The sequence below is a fragment of the Erinaceus europaeus genome, chromosome 19 (genome assembly GCF_950295315.1).
Source record: "Erinaceus europaeus chromosome 19, mEriEur2.1, whole genome shotgun sequence".
NCBI lineage: Eukaryota > Metazoa > Chordata > Mammalia > Eulipotyphla > Erinaceidae > Erinaceus > Erinaceus europaeus.
The window spans coordinates 24,613,871-24,640,026 of NC_080180.1; the positions used below are offsets into that span (position 1 = coordinate 24,613,871).

Genomic DNA, 26,156 nt, shown 5'->3' on the forward strand with positions numbered 1-26,156 from the left:
ATGGAGATTTTTGGATGAAAAGGAAAATATTCTATTCCCAAATTAAAAGTTTGATTCATGGGATCTGAACATTTATGGCAGAAAATAATTTCAATTGTTTTCAGAAAGGAAAAATCTCAAGTCTTTGTGATTGAGTTTCACATTAACTGGTACTTTATTTTCGAACAACCTAAACATTGTCAGTTTTGAAAAGAAATCCACTGTGATTTATCAATCTTGCCAATAAATCTGAAGTATGTTTTGTTTGTTTTAGTTTTTTGGATCCTTGATAAAATTTTACCCAAGAAGCAGTATAGATACAATACATATATATTTTTAAAAACATGAACCATTAGAAAATGAAATAGGAAAGAGTGATTTTGTTTTGGCAGCCCCTTGCTTTTTTTGTTTGTTTGTTTAAGCTCCTTAAAGACTATAGCAGGATAAAAGGATCACTGGCTCTTCTAATATCTAAGAACATGGGGGGCAGGGCAGAGACTGGAAAAAAAACCTTTTAGTAACAATTCAGATTTCATCTTTATCTCCTACCTGTTCCATCAATGGAAGTTTAACGTCATGATTATTTTTTAGACATTTATACTTGTGTAGATATATAAACTTGTATTAGATGACAACTGATTCAAGTTCAGGTAGAGAAAGAAGCAATCATTTTTAACAAAAATGGTTTTTACATATTCTGATTACAGCTCAACCTGCTACTGTTTAGCAAAAAGCAAAATTTCCATAGGGTTCATTTCAGATCTTATTGCTTTACAAGTGCAGTATATTTTTCATTTAAAAATGGAAAGATGAAGCAGTCAATCCAGTGATTAATCTGACATGGGAAAGAGGGGTAAAAGGGGGTAGTGGCAAAGAAAAGACCAGTAGACAAAAAGTAATTAAACATACAATGGTTTTCTTTAAAAGACAGAGAGAGATGTTATTTTCAACAAAGGGGGGGGAAAAAAAAGCATTGAAAGCCCATGAGTCACACCATAGCCAAAACCATGTTCTATTTTAAGTAGATTTTCTTTCCCCTCGTTTTCTTTTTTCCTCTTTTTCTTTTCTTTTCTTTCTTAATAAAATCTCTCCCCAAACCATCATCACTTCTAGTCTTCCCCAGACTGGGCTTCGTCTTCAGACCCTTCATCCCCAGATTTCTCGGGCGGGGGACTAGCAGATGTTTTCTTTTCGGGGGGGCTTTCTGGCTCTTCATCTTCTTCTTTGGGAGAAGGAGTCTTTTCCTTTGATACCTTTGAAGCTGTGGGACGACCCACTTTCCCTTTGCCTTTCACTGGACTTGGTGTCACTAAAAGAAGGAAAAATAATTGGGATGGGTAGGGAAGCAAGAAAACAAAACGTCTTTACTAAAAATCAATCCATCTAGAATAGTAAAATTTACCACCAAGGTGACTCACCAACTTACTAAAACTATATCATCCCTAGATATAACTATTGCAGTTTCTAAACTGATCAAGAGAATTACTGCACTTTGTTAGTGTTATTTCTAGTCACTTTACCACTGTTAAGCTATGTTAGCAATAATGCTTCAGATAAAATTTTTTATAAAGATACTACAAAAAATTCATTTACCATTCTTAGTGGCTTAGGAAACTGAAAGTTAATAACAAAAGTTGTGTTTAAAAAAGCAAATAAAAGGAAAAACACAGGGGGTCAGGCGGTGGTGCAGTGGGTTAAGAGCATGTGTGAGCCCCCGACTCCCCACCTGCAGGGGAGTCGCTTCACAGGCGGTGAAGCAGGTCTGCAGGTGTCCATCTTTCTCTCGCCTTCTCTGTCTTCCCCTCCTCTCTCCATTTCTCTCTGTCCTATTCAACGACGAACAACATCAACAATGGCAATAATAATAACCACAACGAGGCTACAACAACAAGGGCAACAAAAGGGGGAAAAAATGGCCTCCAGGAGCAGTGGATTCATGGTGCAGGCACCGAGCCCAGCAATAACCCTGGAGGGAAGAAAAAAAAAAAGGAAAAACACAACAGAGTTAATAATTTTTGATAGTCCTATCATTCTATGAAACAGGTCTGCAGGTGTCTCTCTTTCTCTCGCCCTGTCTTCCCCTTCTCTCTCCATTTCTCTCTGTCCTAGCCAACAATGACGACATCAACAACAACAACAATAATAACCACAACAATAAAAAAACAAGGGCAACAAAACAGAATAAGTATTAAAAAAATAATAAAGGCAAACTCATTTTCCTCTTTATTTACTGAATAAGACAGAGAAATTGAGAGGGATGGGGCAGATGGGGGGAAAGAGAGACATCTGTAGTACTGTTTCATCACTTGTGAAGCTTCTATAATACAAGTGGTAACTGTGGTTTGAACCAGGGTCCTTGCACATTGTAGTATGTGTGCTCAACCAGATCCACCACCACCTATAAACCCTAAACCCCAGTTTTCTGATTTAAGAACAAACAGGGGATGTTTAAAAAACTATCTGAAATAAAACATAATGGCTCAAAGAAAATGGATTCATATGGTGGTATTTGTTAGCAGAGAATGAATGGTACATGGGCCTGAACACAGAATTTTTAAACATATTGCTGGAGATATGCATTTCACAGTTTGAAGTCTTTATTAGCTGGTAGGACTGTGACCTACAAAGATAAAAATGTCAGAAATAAATATAGGTGCAATGTTTCTACTTTTTAAAATATTTGTATTTATGAGGGTTAGGAGAGGGAGGGGAAAGGGGGGCGGAGAGAAAGAAACACACACACACACACACACACACCAGACATTACTCTGGTACATGTGCTGCCAGGGATTGAACTCAGGACTTCATGCTTAAGAGTCTAACGCTTTATCCACTGTGCCAACTCCTGGACCATGGTGCAATGTTTCTATTACTATGCCTGACACAAGTCATTCCCAAATCATGGTTGTGTATGACAGCAAGCAAAAAAGCTAAAAGCCATCATGCTCCTGGAGAGGTAAGCCCTTGGTTCACAAGTAACACTTCCAGGTTCAGATAATGGGATCCTATCAGAAGTCTGTTACTTTTCATAAGTATGTGGATAGTGACAAGGCAAGATGACTTGTTTTAGAGAAAAATTACTGGCTTTTCCCAGATTTCAAAGCATCAACTTAATTTCACTTCTACAGAGCTCACCTGTAGCCTTTAGCCTGGGCTTTGGCATTTTCTTTTCTTTTCGCTCAGGTTTGGACTTTTTCACCATCTTCTTATTTTTCTTTTTTGAACTGCCATAGTCACTGTCATCATCATCTTCCATTAGAAAATCTTCATCGCTGCCAGAATCTTCTGAGAGGAAAGAAGAATTTCAACGTCCAACTTAAATGTAAACATCCTTCCAAGTGAACAAAGGGAAAGAGTGCTATGAATGATTGGCAGATGGGATTTGGGAATCAAACACTCTCGGATTCTATTTGCAAGTGTATGATTGACTTGTTGAAAGAGTAACTTGAAAACAGAAAGATAAAGAGAGAGAGAGAAAGAGAGATAAAGAAAGAAAACAGAAAGGGGGGCAGGTGGCAGCACAGCGGGTTAAGCGCACATGGCACGAAGCGCAGGAACTGGCTTAAGGATCCTGGTTTGAGCCTTTGGCTCCCCACCTGCAGAGGGGGTCACTTCACAGGCAGTGAAGCAGGTCTGCAGGTGTCTTTCTCTGTTCCTGTCTTCCCCATCTCTCTTGATTTCTCTCTGTCCTATCCAACAACAACAGCAACAACAATAAAAACAAACAGCAAGGGCAAAAGGGGAGGAAAAAAAGCCCCCAGGAGCAGTGGATTCACAGTGCAGGCACCGAGCCCCAGCAATAACCCTGCTGGGGGCGGGGGGAGAGAAGAAGCAGATTAGCAGATTAAAAATCAATTGAAGGGGCCCAGAGATGGTGCACCTGGTTGAACACAGGTGTTACAATGTGCAAAGACCTGGGTTCAACCTCTTAGTCCCCATTTGTAAGAGGAAAGCTTTATGAGTGGTAAAGTAGTACTGCAGGTGTTTCCTTCTCCATCTCCCCCCTTCCTCTCATTTCCTCTGTCTCTATCCAATTTTAAAAAATGACCTAATTGAAGCCAGCTATTTTTACTATTGCATATAGTATTGGTGATACTAAGAAAAATCAAACTGAATAGATTTTATGTATTTGGTTCAGCTGTGACCTGAATAGATGTTATGTATTTGGTTCAGCTGTGAATAAATTTAAAAATACAGAATGAAAACATACATGTCAGTCAGTTATCCAAATAACACTCTCTTTGTGACAGAGCATGGGTCTTATGAACATGTGATTTTACTATCTGAGATAACTTTTTCATTCAGGTAGAGACAGAGGCAGAGAAAAAGGGGGTTTACCCCTGGGATATGACAGTTCCCATGTAATGTGTGCTTGGGCCCAAACTTGGGTCAGATGCACACCAGTGAACTATACTCTGCCCCTTCTTTTTTTTGGCCTCTAGGGTTATCGCTGAGGCTCAGTGCCTGCACTATGTATCCACTGCTCCTGGTAGGCCACTCCCCCCCCCCCTTTATTGGATAGGGCAGAGAGAAACTGAGAGGGGAGGGGAAGATAAGACACAAGTAGACCTGCTTCACCAATATCGAAGCAAGCGCCCTGCAGATGTGGAGCTGGGGACTCAGACCGAGATCCTTGTGCTTCATGCTATGTGTGCTTAACCCAGTACACCACTGCCCGGTCCCTCATTAACATTTTTACGAGGAAAAGGTCTATCTTTGTTTTACCAGTTCAAAATACAAACCTTCATCACAACACCCACTCTAACAACTGTCAAAGAGGCCAGGTGGTAGTGCATATGGTTAAGTGCTCACATTACTATGAGCAAGGACCCAGGTTTAAGCTTCTGGTACCCACCTGTAGGGGAAAAGCTTCACTAGTGGTGAAGCAGGGCTGCATGGGTCTCTCTCCCTCTCCATCTCCTCCTCCCTCTCAATTTCTCTATCCAATAAAATAAATAAATGCATGTTACTAAACTGTTGTGATGCAGGAGGTAGCGCAGTGGATAAAGTGTTGGACTCTCAAACTGTCCATTCAGTATTTGAATACAAATGATGAATTATCAAAATCATGAGACTTTTTAGTATCTACCTTTAGGAGGCAGTAGTGCATTTGGTTGAGCACAACATTGTCATGTGAAGGACCCTGGCTTGATCTCCCACTCCTCACATGCAGGGAAAAGCTTCATGAGAAGTGAAGCAGTGCAGCAGGTGTCTTTCTTTCCCTCTCTCTTTCTCATGCAAATTCTATCATAAGAATAAGATTAAAAAAGAAATAAATAAGAGCATCAGCTCCAGAATCAGTAAAATCATTTGTGTGCAGTCTTGACACTGCAAAATAATGTTATTAAATAAACACCCTTTCTAATAATTATCTAATTTCAGGGATTGGCTATTAACATTTAACATCCATAAAAATACCAAAGTAAACAAGACCCTATAATCATGACAAAAGCATCTTCACATACTTTCCTGGAATGGTGCCTCATCTTCTTCCTCTTGTTCTTCCTCACTGCCCACATCTTCCATGAGCATCTCTCTCTGTTTAGAAGCTGCTTTAGAGGCTGCCTGCCGTTGTTGGCGCACATTTTTATGATCTTCTTTTTCATCTTCACTGTCTTCTGGAATATCAAAGTTATGTAATGATCAAAGAGTTGTACACTGGAAAGCTGACTTGAAAATCGTAAATTTGGGGTTGGGGGGTAGCATAATGGTTATGCAGAAGACATTCATGCCTGAGGCTCTGAGGGCCGGCCCAAGTTCAATCCCTAGCACTCAGTGCTGAGCAGTGCTCATCTCGTCATCATTCTCTTTCTCTCTCTAGCTTTCTTTCTCCACTTCTCATTAAAAAAAAATAACTTTGACCTTTTAAAATTTCCAAGAAAGGTACAAGGTAATCAAAAGGTACAGCTGTCAACAAAGTCATAAGTATATAATGTACAGCCTAGTGACTAATAGTGACACCCTATTAAATGTTTGAAGTAACCAAAGTGTAGATCCTAAAAATTCTCATCACAAGATAAACTTTTAACTATGAATGGTAATAAGGAATCCTGACAAAATATACAACAAGAGGAGCCAAAATTCAGATAACGGACTTGAATAAGACTACACACTATTCATATTAGATAGCTTAGGTATGTACTAAGTAATAACATAATGTTAGGAAGTTAATTAGGAAGTGAATGTTTCCCGTAACAGATTACATTAAAATCTAAATTCTCAAATTTTAATAGCTAAAAATGAAAAAGTTTAAGTTTTTCAATGACACTGTCTCTAAAATACAAAGCACATAGATCCTAAAATATATAAGCTGCTACCTTATAATAAATGAGGTATGACAACTGTCAATTTAGAGGGTTGAAAGAGAACTTTAAAACATCAATTAGAACTCAATATAAATCTATAATAAAAATTACTTTCATATATCTATTAGGTTACATTAAAACTATTTCAACATTATGAGTAAATCTGGTTCAAGCGCAGGCTTCCAGCTTACTGGCCAAAGTCTCTTAACTACAGTGCTTTTCCTGAACTGTGAAAGTACTTTTATAGCTGTTACTCTTCTGCAAACACTGATGGCCTTTTAAGCCTTGCAACAGTCAGTGTTTAAGTCATCATTTTCACTGCTAAAAATCACATCTAGAGGCAAGTAGATACAGAGTACTAAGATGGTTTTGGGTAGGAGCTGTGCCTATCACTAATGTAGAGATATTTATCTTGCAATGTTAAGTAAAATAGTAAATGTAAAGATATAAACATAGGATTTATAAGGCAAATGAACAAAGGACTAATATGACTTCAGTGTAGGCAGTCAGACAGCAGCACTGAAGAAACAGAAAAAAAAGAGTTCAGTGGGGGGTGAGTTCACTGGAACTCAATAACCTCCACATATTAGCTAAATAGCAATTTAAAGGGAAACCAAAAAGGCAGAAATGGGGGGAACGCATGTCAAAGCTAAAGATATTAGAGCAATATGGACTGAAATTCTCAAATTGTTAAAATTTTATTTATTTTATTCTATGAAATACACAAAGAAAGACCAGAACACTGCTTGGCTCTGGCTTATGTTGGTATTGGGGGGGAATTGAACCTGAAACCTTGGAGCCTCAAGCATGAAAGTCTTTTGCAGGACTATAATTACACTGCCTCCCCATCGTGCACCCCCTCATTTTTTTTTTTTTTTAAAGATAGAGCAGAGATGGGGAGGTAGGAACTACAGCACCAAAGTTTCCTTAAATATAGCAAGGGCTGGGTTTGAACCTGGGTTACACACTTGACAAGGGAGCAACTTACCCAAGTAAGCTATTTTGCCAGCCCCTTGATTCTTAAGATTTTAAAAAAGTTAGTCAAGGGCTGAGGAGCTAACATAATATTATGCAAAAGACTTTCACGTCTAAGGCTTCAAGGTCCCAGATTCAAACTCCACTACCAAAAGCCAGAAATGAACTGTGCTCTTGTTAAACAAATCTTCACTAAAAAATGAAGCCAGCATTATTTTATTTGGCCATAGTCCTATCATTATTTTTTTTCTTCTCAAATCATGAGTTGTTGACACGTTTATAATTTCTCATCTCTCCATGATAAGGAAATCACTATTTTTTTTTAATTCTTACAAATTAAAGCTCATCTATGTTTTTCAAAGAATATATCACTCTTCCCTTTGCACATCTCCATTTCTTTTAGTATCATATACTTATTCTATTCTATTCAGTTTGATATCTTATTTGAAGATGGAAACACCTTTGCAAAGCCAATTACATGCAGGTGTCTTGTATTACTATGAAACTGTCTTATTAAAATAATCAGTGAATAAATACATAAATAGAACTATACTTGTGGCCAGGAAGGTGGCTCAATCAAAATCAGACCACAGGACTTTCAAGAAAGGCCTCAGGTTTAATAACCTGAAACTGTAATTGCCAGCAGTGTAGAGCTGTCCTTTGACTTCTCACAAAATAAATAAAAATCTTTAAAAAAAAAAAAAAAAATCACACTTATTATATTAGAAACGGTTTACTACCTGCTGAATGAGAATCGTCCTTCTTGGTCTTCACATCTTTTTCTTCTGAGTCCTCACTAAAAAGGAAAAAGCAAATGCTTAAGACTCTTTGGTCCAAATTGAAGGGCTAAGAAGGTGGCTAGCGGCAGAGAATCTGTCTGTCATTTGAGTGTCTGGGTGACCCTAAACTAGGCAACAGCAATACAGACAAAATGAAAAGAACTCCATGGATGGTGAAACAGTGCTTTGTGTGTGCACACTTTTGTGATCTTTCTCCTTAGGAAGGTAGCACAATGGTTGTACACCAGACTTCCATGTCTGAGCCCCAGAAGTCAGGTTCAATCCCTGACCATTAATAACCCAGAGTTAAGCAGTGCTCTGGTTAAGAAAGAAGAAAAATTAAAGTGAATATTCTCTAACATTTCATTAGAACAGAACACTGAAGTAATGTGAAGACATCTGAAATCTCATATGTAAAACATGCAGATGCTGACATAAGTTAAAAGCTCTTCCACTAAACTGTCTACAGAGACAAATTGTGTAAATTGTATAAAACACAATTTTATCTACTTCTGGGAAAGTACTGCTAATAAAGGCACGGGGGGGAAGTGCCTATAGCAAACCTGAAAATATTTCACCTATGGATAAGAGCTGAATCACAAAAAACATTTAATGAGCAAGGCCCTCTGTCATCTGGAAGGATAGGCTAGCAGCACAGTGCGTGCTTGGCAAGCATGAGGCTCAAGTTTGAACCTCCCAGCACTATTAGGATAGAGCAGTGCTCTGGTCTCTCAATATCTCTCATTAGTGGTCTGAGAGGTGGTGCAGTGGATAAAGCATTGTATTCTCAACCATGAGATCCCGATTTCAGTCCCCAGTAGCACATGTACCAGAGTGATGTCTGGTTCTTTCTCTCTTTCCTCCTACCTTTCTCATGAATAAATAAATAAGGTGTGTGTGTGTGTGTGTGTGTGTGTAATTAAAGATTTAAATAAAGGCCTCTACTGTCAGAGGCAGAGTGTAGAAACACTAAAAACAAATTATATAATTGTCAATGGTATAGAAGTAGGAAAATAAATGATCTCCACTTAATACAGCTGAAAAAAAAATGTAAAGGGGAATAGAGTTTAGCAGGTCTGCAGGTGTCTATTTTTCTGTCTTCCCCTCTCTTCATTTCTCTGTCCTATCCAACAACATCAATAACAACAATAAAAACTACAACAACAATAAAAAAAAATAAGGGAAAATAAACAAATTTTTAAAAGATGTACTCTGAAGCACAAGGACCGGCGTTAAGGATCCCGGTTCGAGCCCCCGGCTCCCCACCTGCAGGGGAATCGCTTCACAGGCAGTGTAGCAGGTCTGAAGGTGTCCCTCTTTCTCTCCCCTTCTCTGTCTTCCTCTCCTTTCTCCATCTCTCTCTGTCCTACCCAACAACAATGACATCAATAGCAACAACAATAATAACTAAACAACAGTGGAAAAAAAAAAAAAAAACAAGGGCAACAAAAGAGAAAATAAATATTTTTTTAAAAAATGTACTCTAGAATCCAACAGACATGGTTTCAAAATGTGCCAGGCCCATTTGTTAGGTAGTCTTGGATAAATAAGAGTCTAAGTTAATATTACTTACTCTACTAAAGGTGTGAATTAAATGGAAAAGTTATGGTCGGGGAGATAACATAATGGGTATGGTATGCAGAGATTCTTCATGCTTCAGGTTCCAAAGCCCCAGGTTCAAACCCCTGCACCACTATAAGACAGAGTTGAGCAATGCTCTGGTAAAAAGACTGGCACATAATAACCAAAAACAGTAGCTATTATCTTCATCATAGAGATCTTAAAGTTATGTTTCAACAAGTGTAAGCGTATGTGTCTCTACTTGAAGAACGAAAAAAAAAAAAAGAGCTACAATATTCTGGACTCAGAGGCTAATTATAGCTAAAACTACAACTTGCTTGAACAAATTTTTAAGCTAAAGTAAAGGAATAGTAATTTAGTCCATAATATTTAATCGATACATGTTAGTTATGATTCTGCAGGACTTGTGACCGAATGAAAGAGGTTATTTATTCTTTGCTATCATTACTATGAGAATGTCAATACTTGCCTTAGGTTACACATTATATAATCCTGCTATGTGTTCAAGTTTGAGGTAGCAACAAAAGCATACTGGGAGAACAAGAGGTCCAGGTTGAGTTCAAGCAAGCCTTGTGACCTTAGAGACTAACCTCTAGACCCAAAAGCACTGCCTGTGATAATATGAAAAAAAAAAAAAAGTGTGGGGCAGCACAGGAGGTGTCACAGGTGCTGAGGCTCTAGATTTTTTTTTTCCCATTTACTGAAAGAAATCTAATTAAATTTAATTCTACTTATTACACACAGAGACAATTTTACATGAGGCAGAGATAAAGCCAAGATATCACTTTGGCACATGGGGTGCCAGGAATGGAACTGAGAACCTCAGGCATGCAAGGCTGATTCTCTCCCAGTTGAGTTATTTTCTCAACACGAGACAGAATTTCACATGAAATAAAGAAGCCAGAACACTACCTCAGTATATATAGTTTCAAGAGTCAAACCAAGAGCCCCAGGCATGCATCCCACTAGCTCCTGACAAGAAGATATGAGAACTGCCACAGGTAGGAGCTGGCAGCCAGTTCTGTCTCCAAGTGCTTGCTTCCACCAACTCATTTCTTCTCTAGGGACTCTGGATTTACAAGCACGATATTCCAAGTTTGATCACCAGCATAGATAGTATGCCTGGTGATTTCTTTCTCTCTTCTCTCATTAATAAATAAATATTGGGAGTTGGGCGGTAGTGCAGCAGGTTAAGTGCAGGTGGCGCAAAGCACAAGGACTGGCCTAAGGATCCTGGTTCCAGCCCCCAGCTTCCCACCTGCAAGGGAGTCACTTCATAAGTGAAGTAGGTGAAGTAGGTCTGCAGGTGTCTATCTTTCACTCCCCCTGTCTTCCCCTCCTCTCTCCATTTCTCTCTGTCTTATCCAACAATGATGACATCAATAACAATAAAAAGGGCAACAAAAGGGAATTTAAAAAATAATAAATCTTAAACACTTCACAAAATAAATGCAGATTCTACTTATTAGAGATAACAAACTCATTTCACAGTTATCACAGTATATAGAGGAACAGATTAGCAATGCCTCTTACCTATCTTCCTGTGAATTCTTTCCAGATCGTCTCTTGTTTTTAGCCTCTCGGGGAGATGATCGAATCTTCTTAGCTGGAGGGCCTGAATCTCTTCCATAATCTTCATCTAAATAGAAATGTATCAAATTCAAGCTATATTGAGATTTTTTTTTTACTTGTAGAAATTATCAGTATTTACTGAGATAATCATTTTCCTCACATTAAATGGTGAAGATTTCCCAAACTGTTTTTTCTTTTCACTTTTAAAAAGTAAATCATTTTCTACCCCAGTCTTATTACCTTATTTCAACCACTTCCAATTCTGCATAGTATCCTCTAGCCCTCATGTACATGTATGTACCAGCCCAAGTTTCCCATTCTTCTTCATCTTCTCCTTCTCCTCTTTATTGAGAGCGGAGACACTACAGCACCACTGCACCACCTACAAGCTTCTCTGGTGCCATTCAAGACACCCCCACAGGGTATCCCAAGGATTAAACCAAGAACCTCAGGTATAGAAAACTTCTACTAGAAGAGTGATCTCCCATCCCTTCAAGTAAATTACTCTGGTGCCAACTGGTGGCACACCAGGTTGACTGTACACATTACAGTGTGTAAAGATCTGGGTTCAAGCCCCCATTCCCGCCTATGAGGGAGAAGCCTCATAAATGGTGAAGCAGTGCTGCAGGTCTCTCTCCTCTCTGGTTCCCTCTCCCCTCTCAAGTTCTCTTTGTGTCTACCCAAAATAAATAATAATAAAATAAATAAAATGTCAAGTAAATTACTTTTCATTTGAGAAAACTACTTCCAATTTTAAAGGTCTATAAAATTAATGAAAAGTAATGAACCTTAAAAGATAATAATTTCAGTTCGAGCCCCAGCTCCCCACCTGCAGGGGAGTCACTTCATAGGTAGTGAAGCAGGTCTGCAGGTGTCTATCTTTCTCTCCCCGTCTTCCCCTCCTCTCTCCATTTCTCTCTGTCCTATCCAACAACAACATCAATAATAACTACAACAATAAAACAAGGACAACAAAAGGGAATAAATAAAAAATATTTTAAAAGATAATCATTTAAGCTCAAACCAATAAAAAGAGGAAGAACTAACATCTGTCTGCCACTTAAGACTAGCCTTGGGGAGTTGGGCAGTAACGCAGCGGGTTAAACGCAGGTGGCGCAAAGCACAAGGAGATCCTGGTTCCAGCTCCCGGCTCCCCACCTGCAGGGGAATCACTTCACAGGCGGTGAAGCAGGTCTTCAGGTGTCTTTCTCGCCCCTCTCTGTCTTCCCCTCCTCTCCATTTCTCTCTGTCCTATCCAACAACGACGGCATCAGTAAGAACAACAATAATAACTACAACAGTGAAAAAACAAGGACAACAAAAAGGGAATAAATAAATAAACAAACATTTAAAAAGACTAGCCTTATTGCTTTATGCATTTCAGCTGTTGATTTTGATAACTAAATAGGAGCCAGTAATAGAAGAAAAATGTCACTTGAGTGACTACTTAGACTTATTCTCCTGATGTAAACCTCTGACAATGACTCTCATTTGGGGCCAGGTAGTGGTGTACCTGGTTAAGAGCACATTACAATGCACAAGGACATGGGTTCAAGACCCTGCAGGAGGAAAGCTTCACGAGTGGTGAAGCAGTGCTATAGGTATCTCTCTTCCTATCACCCCCTTTCTCTCAATTTCTGGCTCTCTATCCAATAAAGGCATTTAAAAAGAGTAAATTTAAAAAAATGTTAAAAAAAAGTAATCATTTCTGAAACCGTTTAATATCACACACATATGAAGAGAGGACTGTAAAGATAGCATAATAATCAACTAAAAAAAAAAAGTTCGGGAGTCGGGCGGTAGCACAGCGGGTTAAGCGCAGGTGGCACAAAGTGCAAGGACAGTGTAAGGATCCCAGTTCGAGTCCCCAGCTCCCCACCTGCAGGGGAGTCACTTCACAGGCGGTGAAGCAGGTCTGCAGGTGTCTGTCTATCTCTCCCCCCGCCTCCCCCATCTTCCTCTCCTCTCTCCATTTCTCTGTCCTATCCAACAACAACGGCATTAGTAACAACAATAACTACAACAATAAAACAACAAGGACAACAAAAGGGAATAAATAAGTATTTTAAAAAACGCTTTCATGCTTATAAATGAGGTTGCTGGATTCAATCCCTAGCACTACTATAACCAGAGCTGAGCAGTGCTATGGGGAGGCTGTGGGGGGAAAAAGGGAGAGAAAAGAGGAAGGAGGGAGGGAAGGAAGGCAGGAAGGATAGAGAGAAGAAACCTTAACATTTGTAACCTGAGAGGTGGCTCAGTAGGTGAAGTGTTGGACTCTCAAGCATAAGGTCCCATCCCAGGTTCAATCTTGGCACACTATGTACCAGAATGAGTCTCTGGTTTTGTCCTTTAAAAAAAAAAAAAAAAACTTGGGCTAGGAGGACAGCATAATGGCTATGCAAAAAAGATTTTCAGGTCCTAGACACCAAAGGTCCCAGGTTTAGTCCTCAGCACCACCATAAGCCAGTGCTGAGCAATGCTCTGTTAAAAAAAAAAAAAAAGAAAGAAAAACCACACACACACACAAAAGACACTGTGTCAACAACTGTAAACCACTAACCCCCCAATATAGAGATGAAAAAATTTAACAGACTAGTTAATTGATCTTATGATGAATCAGTTCATAATTGAAAATTGTTTCAGAAAATAGTCTCATTATAGTGACTTTAGTATTCAAAAAACATAAATATTCTCTATGAGATAAAGTTTTACTGTGATTATAGCACGATGTATTAGCAAATAACCATTGCATCAGAATTATTACACAAACTTTTGACTTTAGGTGACAACAGGTTACGATAATTTAACAGTAAGCATTTTAAACATAAAAAAACAAAACTTAGTTCAAAGGCATGACAAAAAGATACATAAAGTAGCAACTTTACTGTCCATCCAACTTAAAAGTTATTAGTCACAACTTACCAGCATCATCAGATTCCTGAAACTGTGAATAATCTACGACCTTCCTATTCCTGTAGAAAAAAGAATGTCTAATTAAGATCATTAAAATGTAGGACTTTTCTAAGCTATAAGAACATATATTCTACTTCATAGCTAGCTCTCTGAAAATTATCATCAGACCCCCTCAACCTCAGAAAAAACACTTCACAGGAAAGGGCTATTTAAGACAGACTACAATTGTCATCATTGAAGTTAACTAAAGTGATAGTGATCATTCCAGTGTTACTCTTTCCCACAAAACATCCACCTACTACTTTCATGAACAAAATACCTAAGACAGCAAAATAAGTCAAACTATAACATGTGCTTATTATATAAGTGCACAGGGGAAATCGCAAATACTTTTATTGTTTCCTCCTTTTTCTTGTCACAAGGGTTTTATCGATAGGTGCTTTTTCATACAAAGAAAGATACAAGCTGAGAGAAAGATACCACAGTACTGAATCTTCCCCCAGTGTACTGGGGGCCAGGGCTGAACCTGTATGGCATGCTTAACAAAAACAGGCCCACTAGCCAGAATTATCTTGCTTTTACTATAAGCATAATGTGTTTATTCTCACTACTATATATACTTATACTTGTGTATCTGGCAAAATGAGCTTTTTTTCAAGACAAAGTATTTTATTTTATTGCCTCCAGGATTATTCTGGGGCTTAGTCCCTGCACTACAAATCCACGGCTCCTGTAGGCCATTTTTCTCGTTTTGTTGCCCTAGCTGTTGTTGCCCTTGCTGTTGTTGGATAGGACAGAGAGAAATTAAGAGAGCAGGGGAAGACAGAGAGGAGCAGAGAAAGACAAACACTTGCAGACTTGTTTCACTGCCTGTGAGGTGACTCCCCCTGTAGGTGGGAGGCCGCAGGGTCAACCCAGATCCTTACTCTGGTCCTTGCGCTTCACGCCATGTGTGTTTAACCCACTGTACTACTGCCCGACAATCCCTCCCCTTTTTAATGGGATGTCAGGGATCAAACACAAAGCCTCACAAATGTATATTTACGAGACCCACAAGTGAACTAACCCAAAAGAAGAAATGTTTAAAGTTCAGGCTAAAGAGGATCCTCCTGGGTTACTATCATTGTTGTGAAGGAAGCATAACACTGTGTGTACAACACACAATTTTGTTTTAATGGAGCTCCGCTCTGGCTTATGGTGGGGTGGTGGGAGGGGGTTATTGAGCCTGGGACTTTGGAGCCTCAGGCACAAGTCTCTTTGCACAAACATTATATTACCTACCCCCACCCCTGTGTGTGTAACTTTAGACCTTACACTCTTCAGAGAATTTTGCATTCTTTTCTGGCTAAGACAGAACATCGACTGCACTTATACCATAAAAAACCAACAGGATGACCAAACTTCCCTGGACGACCTCACCAATGTGTCCTGGAGCTCCACTTCCCCAGAGCCCCACACTACTAGGGAAAGAGAGGCAGGCTGGGAGTATGGATCAACCCCTGCGTTCAGCGGGGAAGCAATTACAGAAGCCAGACCTTCCACCTTCTGTATCCCACAATGACCTTGAGTCCATACTCCCAGAGGGATAAAGAATAGGAAAGCTAGCAGGGGAGGGGATGGGATACGGAGATCTGGTGGTGGGAATCGTGCGGAGTTGTACCCCTCTTGTCCTATGGTTTTGTTAATGTCTCCTTTTTAAAATAAATTAATTAAATTAAAAAAATAAAAGAGAAAAAAAAAAGCCAAAAGGAAAAAGCTGCCCAGGAAACGGGCCCTCTCTGTGATGCCTACACTGCAGCTGGAGGGTACCCAGGAGCCGCTTGTACCAGTCACACTACCCATCCATCTGCCACAGCTGAAGTTGTAGGGGATATAATGGTTTTGGCTAACTTTGCAATTTATGGATAGGTTTTAAGGGATTTTAATTACCAGTTGTATAAATTAATATGCATTTTTAATTTTTATTTATTTATTTTTACCAGAGCGCTGTTCAGCTCTGGTTTATGGTGGCATAGGCGACTGAACGTGGGACTTTGGAGCCTCAGGCATGAGTCTGTTTGCATAACCATTGTGCTATCTACCCCCACCCCCAATCTTAAATCTTAATCTCCAAAATACTAGTACTAATTCTAGGTTCCATATATTAATATAAATAGTCTATGAGGATATAAAGGAGAGCTAACCAGGATGGTAAAGGCTGTTCCATGAAAATCAATGAAATGTTGGGATATAGAAACTGCAAAAAGATAATTAACATGTTAGCTACTTTAGAGCTTTAAGTAAAGGGGGCCTAAAAGATAGTTCGCCTGGACAGTGGACCTTTGACACACGTGATGAAGGTTCAAGCTTGACTACCACTGCATGGGGGGAAGTGTATCTGTGTATCTTACTCGCTTTTCTCTCCCTCTAAAATAAAATAAAATCAGTGAGATATTAAAAAGAAAGGGATTTTTAAAAGGTTTATTTTATGAGAGACCAGAATACTGAGCAATTCTAGGAATGTAGTGGTGGTGCCAGGGATGGAACCTGGGCTCAGGTGTGCAAATTATTTTGCTCTAATGCTGAGTTGTCCCCCCCTTCCTACAAAAAGATTTTTGCAACTGGCTTTCCCACTTTCTAGTTATATGTCCTTGATCAACATATTTCCCCTCACTGAACTTCAGTTACCTCACTTGTGAGATAGGGGTAACACCTATCTCAAGATTATTTTGAGTACCACATACTACAAACAGCAGCCACTAACTTCTAAGCACAAACCTGTTCCACCCAGAATACCTACCACATGAACAGTCACAAGTAATGCTCTTCCTAGGTTGATGAGTAAGCCATTGTTTTCAAACACATGGATGTCTTAGAGAGTGGTTGGTCTTAGCACCCTTTAGAAAGACTTATCTTTAAACATTCTTATTTCATTAAAATGGAATAGCAAAATCATTCCTTATCTTAGTAGAAGAGCACAGGATTCGTATGCATAATGGCTTATATATCACAGCCTGATATGCGCCAAGCAGTGCTCTGAGACTTCTCTCATAAAACTAAAATACCTGAGATGCTGCTACAAGTGTTTTATATTTAAACTACTTCCCTCCTTGATGCTATTTCCAGCTTTATGATAAAATCTCAGGTTGTCACTTAAGCTAGAGAAAGCAACAGTATAATTGTAGCTACTTTTAAAGTCACCACAAAAAATTAATTTTGACGGGAGTCGGGCTGTAGCGCAGCGGGTTAAGCACAGGTGGCGCAAAGCACAAGGACCGGCATAAGGATCCCGGTTCGAACCCCGGCTCCCCACCTGCAGGGGAGTGGCTTCACAGGCGGTGAAGCAGGTCTGCAGGTGTCTATCTTTCTCTCCTCCTCTCTGTCTTCCCCTCCTCTCTCCATTTCTCTCTGTCCTATCCAACAACGATGACAACAACAATAATAACTACAACAATAAAACAACAAGGGCAACAAAAGGGAATAAATAAATAAAATAAAATATTTTTTAAAAATGTAAAAAAAGAAAAAAAGAAAAAACAATAATTTTGAGGGGCCATGCAGTAGCACAGCGGGTTAAGTGTACATGATGCAAAGCTCAAGGACCAGGGTAGGGATCCCAGTTCGAGCCTCCTGTTGTCTCCCCACCTGCTGTGGGTTCAATTCACAAGCAGTGAAGCAAGTCTGCAAGTGTTTATCTTTCTTTCTCTCCCCCTCTCTCCATGACTCTCTATCCTATCCAACAACAATTGCAACAATTACCAACAAGGGCAACAAAATGGGGGAAATGGCCTCCAGGAGCAGTGGATTCATAGTGCAGGCACCCCAGCAATAACCCTGGAGACAGAAAAAAAAATTTTATCCTTGAGTTCCATTGACATGAATGTGAAAGTCTGCAGCAGAAAACCTGAAGGAGAGTCAAAGAAATAGCACACTGGGTGGGGCAAAGATGGTGGACCTTACAGCACCTGACCTTTCCACCATTTTGTGGTGGCACCTGCCTCCATGTACAAGGCCCCAAGAACAGACACAAAGAGGGAGGATACTGTAGAGAGAAAAGTGTTTTAATGCAAAATATGAGAGGGCCAGGCAGTGGCACACCCAGTAGAGTGCACAGTACACCATATATTCCTGTAAGAGAGAGCTGAGGTTCAAACCCCTCATATCCACCTGCAGGAGGGAAGCTTCATGACTGGTGGAGTAGTACTGCAGGTATGTGTGTCCCCTTTCTATTTCTCTGGGGAAAAAGAAGGTGGGGATGGATCTGCCACCTAGAGCAGTCAAGTCATCATGTAGGGAATGAACCCTAGTGATAATCCTGGTGGTACCATGTGAATGTGTGTACACACACACACACACACACACACACACACACACACACACACACACACACGTGCACGCGAGCGCAACAGACTCTCATGCCTGGGCTCCAAAGTCCCAGGTTCAATTCTCCGCACCACTAGAAGCCAGCAAATAAATTTACAAGCATGATTATTCTTATTCTTAACAGTTGATAAAAGTCTCTGTATCTAAACTGTAAATGTTGATCAAACCCTAGATTTCTGATGTTCTCACAAATAAAAAAAAACCCCACTTTTGTAACTGTTCCAACTGCGAAAATTGAAAGTAAGAGGGCCAGAGGAAGTGTGCATTTCCTGACTCAAAAGCATGAAATCCCAAGTTTGATCCCTAGCATCACATATGCCAGGGTGGTGTTATCATTCACACTCATCATTAGAAAGAAAAGAATGGACAAGACAAAATGAAAAGCTAAATAAAAAAAAACCAAAAGACCTGTTTTTGACACTAAATATGTCAACTTAAAAGTAATGGGGGGGGCAGGCGGTAGGTAGCACACTTACCTGGTTAAGAGCTCACATTACAGTGTGCAAATACCCAGGTTCAAGTTCCCAGTCCCCACCTGCTGGTAAAAAAAAAAAAAAAAAAAAAAAAAAAAGCTTCTCAAGTGGTGAAGCAAGTCTGCAGGTGTCTCTTTGTCTCTCTCACTCTATTTCCCCCTTCAATTTCTGTCTCTGTCCAGTAATAAGTAAGATTAAAAAAAAATTAAAGTAACAATGTTGTTTTGTCTTTACATACCAGAGTCCTGCTTAGCTCTGGTTTAGAGTGGTGCTGGGGAAACAAACAGAACTTTAAAGTCTTTTTGCCTAACCATTATACTAATTTTCCCATCCTACACGGTAATCTTTTCCCCCTACTCTAACATTAACTTCTATTCAAAAGTAACACGTCTACCCCTAAATTTTAATAATTTTTAAAAATATTTATTTATTATTGGATAAAGAGAGAAATTCAGAAGGGAAAGAGGATGAGAGAGAGGAGAAGAGACAGAGAAACACCTGCAGCACTGCTTCAGAAATCTTGAAGATTTCCCCTTGTAGGTGGGTACCAGGGGCTTGAACCTGGGTCCTTATGCATTGTAATGTGAGCACTTAACCAGGCAGGCCACTGCCTGTTTTCAGCTGTTTACCTTTGCATTCATTTTAGTGGGGTGCTGGACATCTCACTAGGTCATATGTAGTATATACTCTACTGCTGAGCTTGGTCCCCAGCTCAATTGTTTATTTTTACTGAAAGATGCAAAGACCGATCCACTATCCATGTAGCTCCGCCTACTTTTTGTTTTTGTTACATGGTACATGGGATAGAACCCAGTTGCTCACATTCAAGGCAAGGAAGGGTGGTGGTAGTGGCTTACCACTGAGCCATCTCCCCAGCCAAGAACTAAATGCCTTGGGAGTCAGGTGGTAGTGCAGCACGTTAAGCTCACACGGCACAAAGCATACAGACCTGAACGGCCTAAGTTAAGGATCCTAGTTCTAACCCCTCCTCCCCTACCTGAAGGGGTTCACTTCACACGCAATGAAGCAGGTCTGCAAGTATCTATCTTTCTTTCACCCTCTTCTCTCAATTTCTCTCTATCCTACCCAATAACAGCAATAACAACAACAATAATAAACAAGGGCATCAAAGGGAAAACATAGCCTCTAGGAGCAGTGGATTCGTAGTGCAGTCATCAATCCCCTGGAGGCAAAAAAAAAAAAAAAAAAAAGGAAAAGAAAAACAAGAAAAAGAATCAAATGCCTTACTAGGCACAAAAGATGCATATGAAATCAAACTTTTTAAAAAAAACCAAAGCATTGAACAGCTCTAGCTTATGGGGGGGGGGGGGTGAAGAGACTGAACTTGGGAGCCTCAGGCATGAGTCTCTTTGCATAAACATTATGCTACTACCCCCCCGCCACTGCTTTTCAAGCTAGTCACGACCCACTATTAGACAATGTACTGGTGTTTAACCAAAATCTAAAAGGAAAAAGCAAATAGCAGGGGAAACCACTAGACTCAAATAATACTAAGTTTCTGAAACCTATCTGTACGTTTGCTGTTTTTTTTTTTTTTCCTAAATTGCTACCAGGGTTATTGCTGGGTTTGGTGCCTGCATGAGGAATCTATCACTCCTAGAGGCCATTTGTTTCCTTTTGCTTTATATGTTGCTAGAGAGAAAAAGGAATTGAGAGGGAAGGGGAAGAGACAGAGATAGACACCAGCAGCACTGCTTCCACCCTTGTGAAGCTTCCTCCACTACAGGTAGGAATGAGGGGCTTGAGCCTGGGTCCTTAATCATGGTATTTTCTGTCTCTATTAGGTGTTTTGTGTAACAAACTAGTCTGTAAAATATAATTCCTTTAAAAAATATTTTTATACTTATTTATTCCCCTTGTTTTATTGTAATTATTATTGTTATTGATGTTGTTGTAGGACAGAGAGAAATGGAGAGAGATGGGGAAGACAGAGGGGGAAAGATGCCTGCAGAGCTGCTTCACCGCCTGTGAAGCGACTACCCTGCTGGTGGGGAGCTAGGGCCTCAAACCGTGATCCTTACGCTGGTCCTTGCTCTTTGTGCCACCTGCACTTAACACGCTGCACTATCACCCAACTCCCAAAATATGATTCTTACTGAAAGCTTATCAGGAGTTTGAGAGTTACTAATCTAGAATTTAAAGTGGATTTACATTAAGAGATTTCTAAAGTGGGGGGTGGTGGTGGTTAGTAGTTATCTTTTAAGTTTTGTTTTGTTTTGTTTTACACCAGAGCATTGCTCAGCTCTGGCTGCAGAGGATATTGGAGTCTCGGGCATGAGAGTCTCTTTGTATAACCATTATGCTATCTACCCCTACTAATCTTTTGTTTTAAAAATGTTTTTATTACAGAACTGTGTTCTGTCAAAATGTTTTGAAGTTTGCTGGATAAATCAGTTTGTATTATCATCACTCCCCTGAACACATTAGAAGCCTTGAGTTCAAAATCCTGCATTAAGGAACCCTGCTGTAAGCCCTAAATGCATCTAAATGTTAACTTTATGTGTGTTTTAGTATGTTTTCTTACTTTTACAAATTTCAAAAACAAAATTTGAATCAAAGACTAGAGAGATCCTAAGCGCCAACACTAAATACCACAGAACTATTCCAATTTTTAGGGAATCCATAATCCATGCTGACTTCAATTACAAAAGAACAACACAAGTGCCAAATAGTTCACCTAAATTCCATTTAATTTCCCCAGAAGAAATAATTAACAATTCAGTCATATCAGAAAAACCCAATACTCAGAAAGGACACAACTATAAATAAAACACTAAATAAACTGTACCGTGGTGAGACAGAATGGTTATGCTAAAGACTTTGATGCCTAATACTCCAAGTTTCCAAGTTTAGTCCCCAGCACTACCGTAAGTCAGAACTGAGCAGTGTTCTGTCTTTCTGTCTGTATCTCTTTCATTAAAATAAGGTTTTTTTTAAAAAAAGTCATTAAGTGGTCTGGGAAGTGGTGCAGTGGGCAAAGCACTGTACTCTCAAGAATGATGTCCCCAGCAGCACATGTACCAGAGTGATGTCTGGTTTTTTCTTTCTCCTCCACTGCAGTCTTTCTCAATAACTTTTTTTTTTTTTTTTTAAATCAGAGCACTGTTCAGCTCTGGCTTATGATGGTGTGGGGAACTGAACCTGGGACTTTGGAGTCTTAAGCATGACTATCCCCATTCATAAATATCTTTTTTAAAAAATGTCATTAAATGGTAAAGCCAATTTTCCAAATCAAACCATATAATTCTGTAACTCACAAGGCATTCTTGATGCCTGCTGCCTCTCAAATCTACCCTCTCTAAGGGTTCACAAATCCAACTTTTCTATAAACTAATGACATTCCATCTATCATGGCTTGGAGGTGGCACAGTGGGTAATGCATCAGATTCTCAAGCACAATGTCCAGATTTTAGAAAATAAATAAATAGGGGGTGGACGGTAGCTCAGCGGGTTAAGTGCACATGGTGCAAAGCACACTGAAGCAGCGTTAAGGATCCCGGTTTGAGCCCAACTCCCCACCTGCAGAGGGGTTGCTTCATAGGAGGGTGAAGCAGGTCTGTGGGTGTCTACCTTTCTCTCCCCTGTCTTACTCTCCTCTCTTGATTTCTCTCTGTCCTACTGACAACAGCAGCAACAAGGGCAACAAAAGGGGAAAAATAAATAAATATGGTACAGATTTTGAGCTCTAGCACAGTATGTGCCAGAGTGATATATTTTGGCTCTTTCTAATTAATAAATTGTTTTCTGTGTATCAGCTATTGGCTTGTTGGAAAAGTTGTAAGATATTTTTGCACAGAAAAACAAAAAAATAAATACATCATGACTTTTCCACTTTTCTGACAATACCCTTTAAAATGTAGGATATTTCTTGTTCCTCAAAAAATATTCATATGCTCATTTTTCCAGAATGTATGACTGTTCATAAAAACAAGATACCCAAACTCAGAATTCAAGATAATTTCTTACAACTGCTTCACTATCTTTGGCTTCAAGTTCTCTTTAGAGCTTAAAATAATTACTTTGTATCTTACATTATCAGTATTTAAGAAAGTTCAAAAAAAGTCACAAGCTACAAGAAAGCTGAACATAAAAATGAAAAAAATTGGGAGTCGGGCTGTAGCGCAGTGGGTTAAGCGCAGGTGGCGCAAAGCACAAGGACCAGCATAAGGATCCCGGTTCGAACCCTGGCTCCCCACCTGCAGGGGAGTCGCTTCACAGGCGGTGAAGCAGGTCTGCAGATGTCTATCTTTCTCTCCTCCTCTCTGTCTTCCCCTCCTCTCTCCATTTCTCTCTGTCCTATCCAACAACAACGACAACAACAATAATAACTACAAAAATAAAACAAGGGCAACAAAAGGGAATAAATAAAATATTTTTAAAAAAATAAAAAAAAAATAGCACTACAGAGTTCATTAGTTTTTCTAGAAAAAAATTGCCCTTATAATTAATAAAAAAAAATTAGGGGGCCAGATGGTGGCACACCTGGTTAAGCACACACATTACAGTGTGCAAGGAACTGAGTTCAAGTCCCTGGTGCCTATCTGCAGGTGTCTATCTCTTTCCCTTTATCTCTACCCCACCCCAATTTCTCTGTCTCTAATAATAAATATTTACTAAAATAAGTAAAAAAAATTATAAGGGTGGGGGTAGATAGCATAATGGTTATGATGCAAAGAGACCCTCATGCCCAAGGTTCCAAAGTCCCCATGCACTACTGTAAAGCAGATCTGAGCAATGCGCTGGTAAAAATAATAATGCAAATGTTTCTAATTTCCATAAAGGAGTTCTGAATGAGCCAGGCACATCTTTTTATTAAGATAATCACAACTCCCCATTAATCTTTAGTTATCAACTTGTACACTTTACTCTCTAAATACATTGTTCTGCCATATTCTCTAATTGTTTAAAAAGAAAAAAAAAACCAGAGCTGGGTGGTGGTGCACCCGGTAGAGCCCACATTTACAGTGTTCAAAGTCCCAGGTTCAAGACCCTAGTTCCCACCTGTATGGGTGAAAGCTTCACGAATGGTGATGCAGTACAGAAGATGTTTATCTCTCCTTCCCTTCTCAATTTGTGTCTATCCTAAATTAAATAATTTTAAATTAAAAAACCTTCACATAGATTTTGATTTGTATCAATTATTAAATTAAATGGGTTAAAGAATTAATGGTAATGCCAAACTAGGAAATGAGGAACGCTGAAGCTGAGCCATGCTCTTGGAGTGTCTTGGAGTACGATGACGTTGTTTCATGTTCCTGGGAAAAGCCAACCACATAAATAAAACCAATTTCCCTTTATTCAAAATTAGTTTTTTTTTTTTAAGATTTACTTTTTAAAAAAATTTTCTTTATTGGATATTGGGTAGAGACTGCTGGAAGTCGAGAGGAAGGGGGAGACAGAGAGGGAAAGAGACAGAGACACCTGTAGCACTGCTTTAACACTTGCAAAGCTCCCCCCACACACACCGCAGGTGGGGACTGGGGGCTCAAACCCAGGTCCTTGAGCACTGCAACATGTGCTCTCAACCAGGTATGCTACCACCGGCCCCCAAAATTAGTTCTTCATTAATGTTCAGAACCAGAAAAAAAAATCCATGAGAAAAACCTTTGAAAATGTGAAGCATTATTATCCTCTTAGCGCCAACTCTGGGTCTCCACTAGATACACCTAAGCAGCAATTGGAGCCAAGTATCCTGATAGCCAAGGTTCCTTTTGCTGTGCCCAGTTACCTCTCCCCAGTAAGCAGTATATTGATAAAACCCAACCACTGAGGACTGGGAGGTGGCAGACTAGATAAAGGACTGGGCTCTCAAGTCTGAGCCCTGTGAATTCTATCTCTGGCACCACATATGCCATAGGGATGCTCTGGATCACTCAGAAATCTTCAGAAAAATAAATTAACCACTTACTTTATAATTTCTACCAAATTAAATCAACCTGAAATTTGCATTTGTCTCAATTTCCTTAATTTTAATATATAATAAATAGGTGTTGACTGTTCTCAAAATGTCATCTTTTCAATTTTTTTTAGCATTTTATTTGCTTATTAGAGAGACAGAAACTGCGGTAGAGGGAAAGAAGGGGGGGGGAAACCCTGCAGCACTGCTTCCTGTTCATGACGCTCCCCTCCCACCTCAGGTGGGAACCTGGCTTGAACCTGGGTCCTTGGGCATGCTAACATGTATGCTCTACTAGGTGTGCCACCATCTGGCCTCCAAATGCCATGATTTCTATCTTTTAGTCTTTTTATATGATGAATGTGTTAATATTTAAAACTTTGGTCCTAGAAAAAAAAGTGCATTTCTACCACATATATTTTAATACACACTGAATTCAGTCAATATTATATTTTATACTTACACGTCAAATAAATCTAATTTTCTTGCAATGACCTTTAAATGGCTCTGGAATCTATCTATTCACTTGGTTTAGTCAGGGGAAAGTGTCCTTTGTCCTTGTATTATGAGATACACTTGAAGAAATGCATTTCTCCCCCACAAAAGTTTCAAGCTAACCACTTCATGTGTCCCCCTTTCCACTCCGTTTTATCTTTAATCCCCAACAAGTGTGTCTTACTGGTTTCAAGCTGGTCATTTGGACTTTTTTTAAGTTTTACTTATTTATTATTATTGGATAGAGACAGAAGTTGAGAGAGGGAGAGTGAGAGAGAGACACGTGCAGCCCGGCTTCACCACTTGTGAAGCTTTCCTCCTGCAAGCAAGGACCAGGATTGAACTCAGGTCCTCGCACACTGTAATGTTTGCACTTAAGCAGGTACGCCACCACCTGTAGACTTTTTAAACATTTTATTTACTAATGATTTTTCACCACTCTATTAAAACCAGGTGGTGCACCTGGCTGAACACACATGTTACAGTGCGCAAGGACCCAAGTTTGAGCCCACAGTCCTCCCTGTAGGAGGGAAGCTTCATGAGTGGTGAAGCAGGGCTACAGGTGTCTCTGTCTCCCTCTTTATCACCCCCTTCCCTCTCAATTTCAGGCTGTCTCTATCCAATAAATAAATATAACTTTTAAAAAAACTGTTTTTGAGAGAGATACAAAGAGAGGCAGAGACCAGAGCACCACCAAGGTCCAGTGTAAGGTAGTGCTGGAGACTGGGGTTCTGATCCCTGGAGCCTCAGGCATGTAAATCCTGAGCTGTCTTCTTGGCTCTATTTCTCACAAGTTGCCAAGTGA

General features: G+C 39.6%; 1 protein-coding gene across 3 annotated transcripts in view; it reads right to left on the reverse strand.

Annotated features, from left to right (window-relative positions):
• Positions 1 to 1,017: 1,017 nt before the first annotated feature.
• NUCKS1 (nuclear casein kinase and cyclin dependent kinase substrate 1) overlaps positions 1,018 to 26,156 on the reverse strand; it is a 30,853-nt gene continuing 5,714 nt past the window's right edge. The window contains exons 2-7 of one of the 3 annotated variants that reach the window (XM_016188154.2): positions 14,114 to 14,163; positions 11,153 to 11,258; positions 8,000 to 8,055; positions 5,445 to 5,597; positions 3,115 to 3,261; positions 1,018 to 1,288 (exon numbers count right to left, since the gene is read on the reverse strand). In XM_016188154.2, the coding sequence (XP_016043640.1) occupies positions 1,089 to 1,288; positions 3,115 to 3,261; positions 5,445 to 5,597; positions 8,000 to 8,055; positions 11,153 to 11,258; positions 14,114 to 14,163 (712 nt within the window). In that variant the 3' untranslated portion in view covers positions 1,018 to 1,088. Of the gene's footprint in view, positions 1,289 to 3,114; positions 3,265 to 5,444; positions 5,598 to 7,999; positions 8,056 to 11,152; positions 11,259 to 14,113; positions 14,164 to 26,156 lie in introns of all 3 variants that reach the window. The other 2 variants (XM_007523127.3, XM_060178720.1) reach the window with 2 other exon arrangements.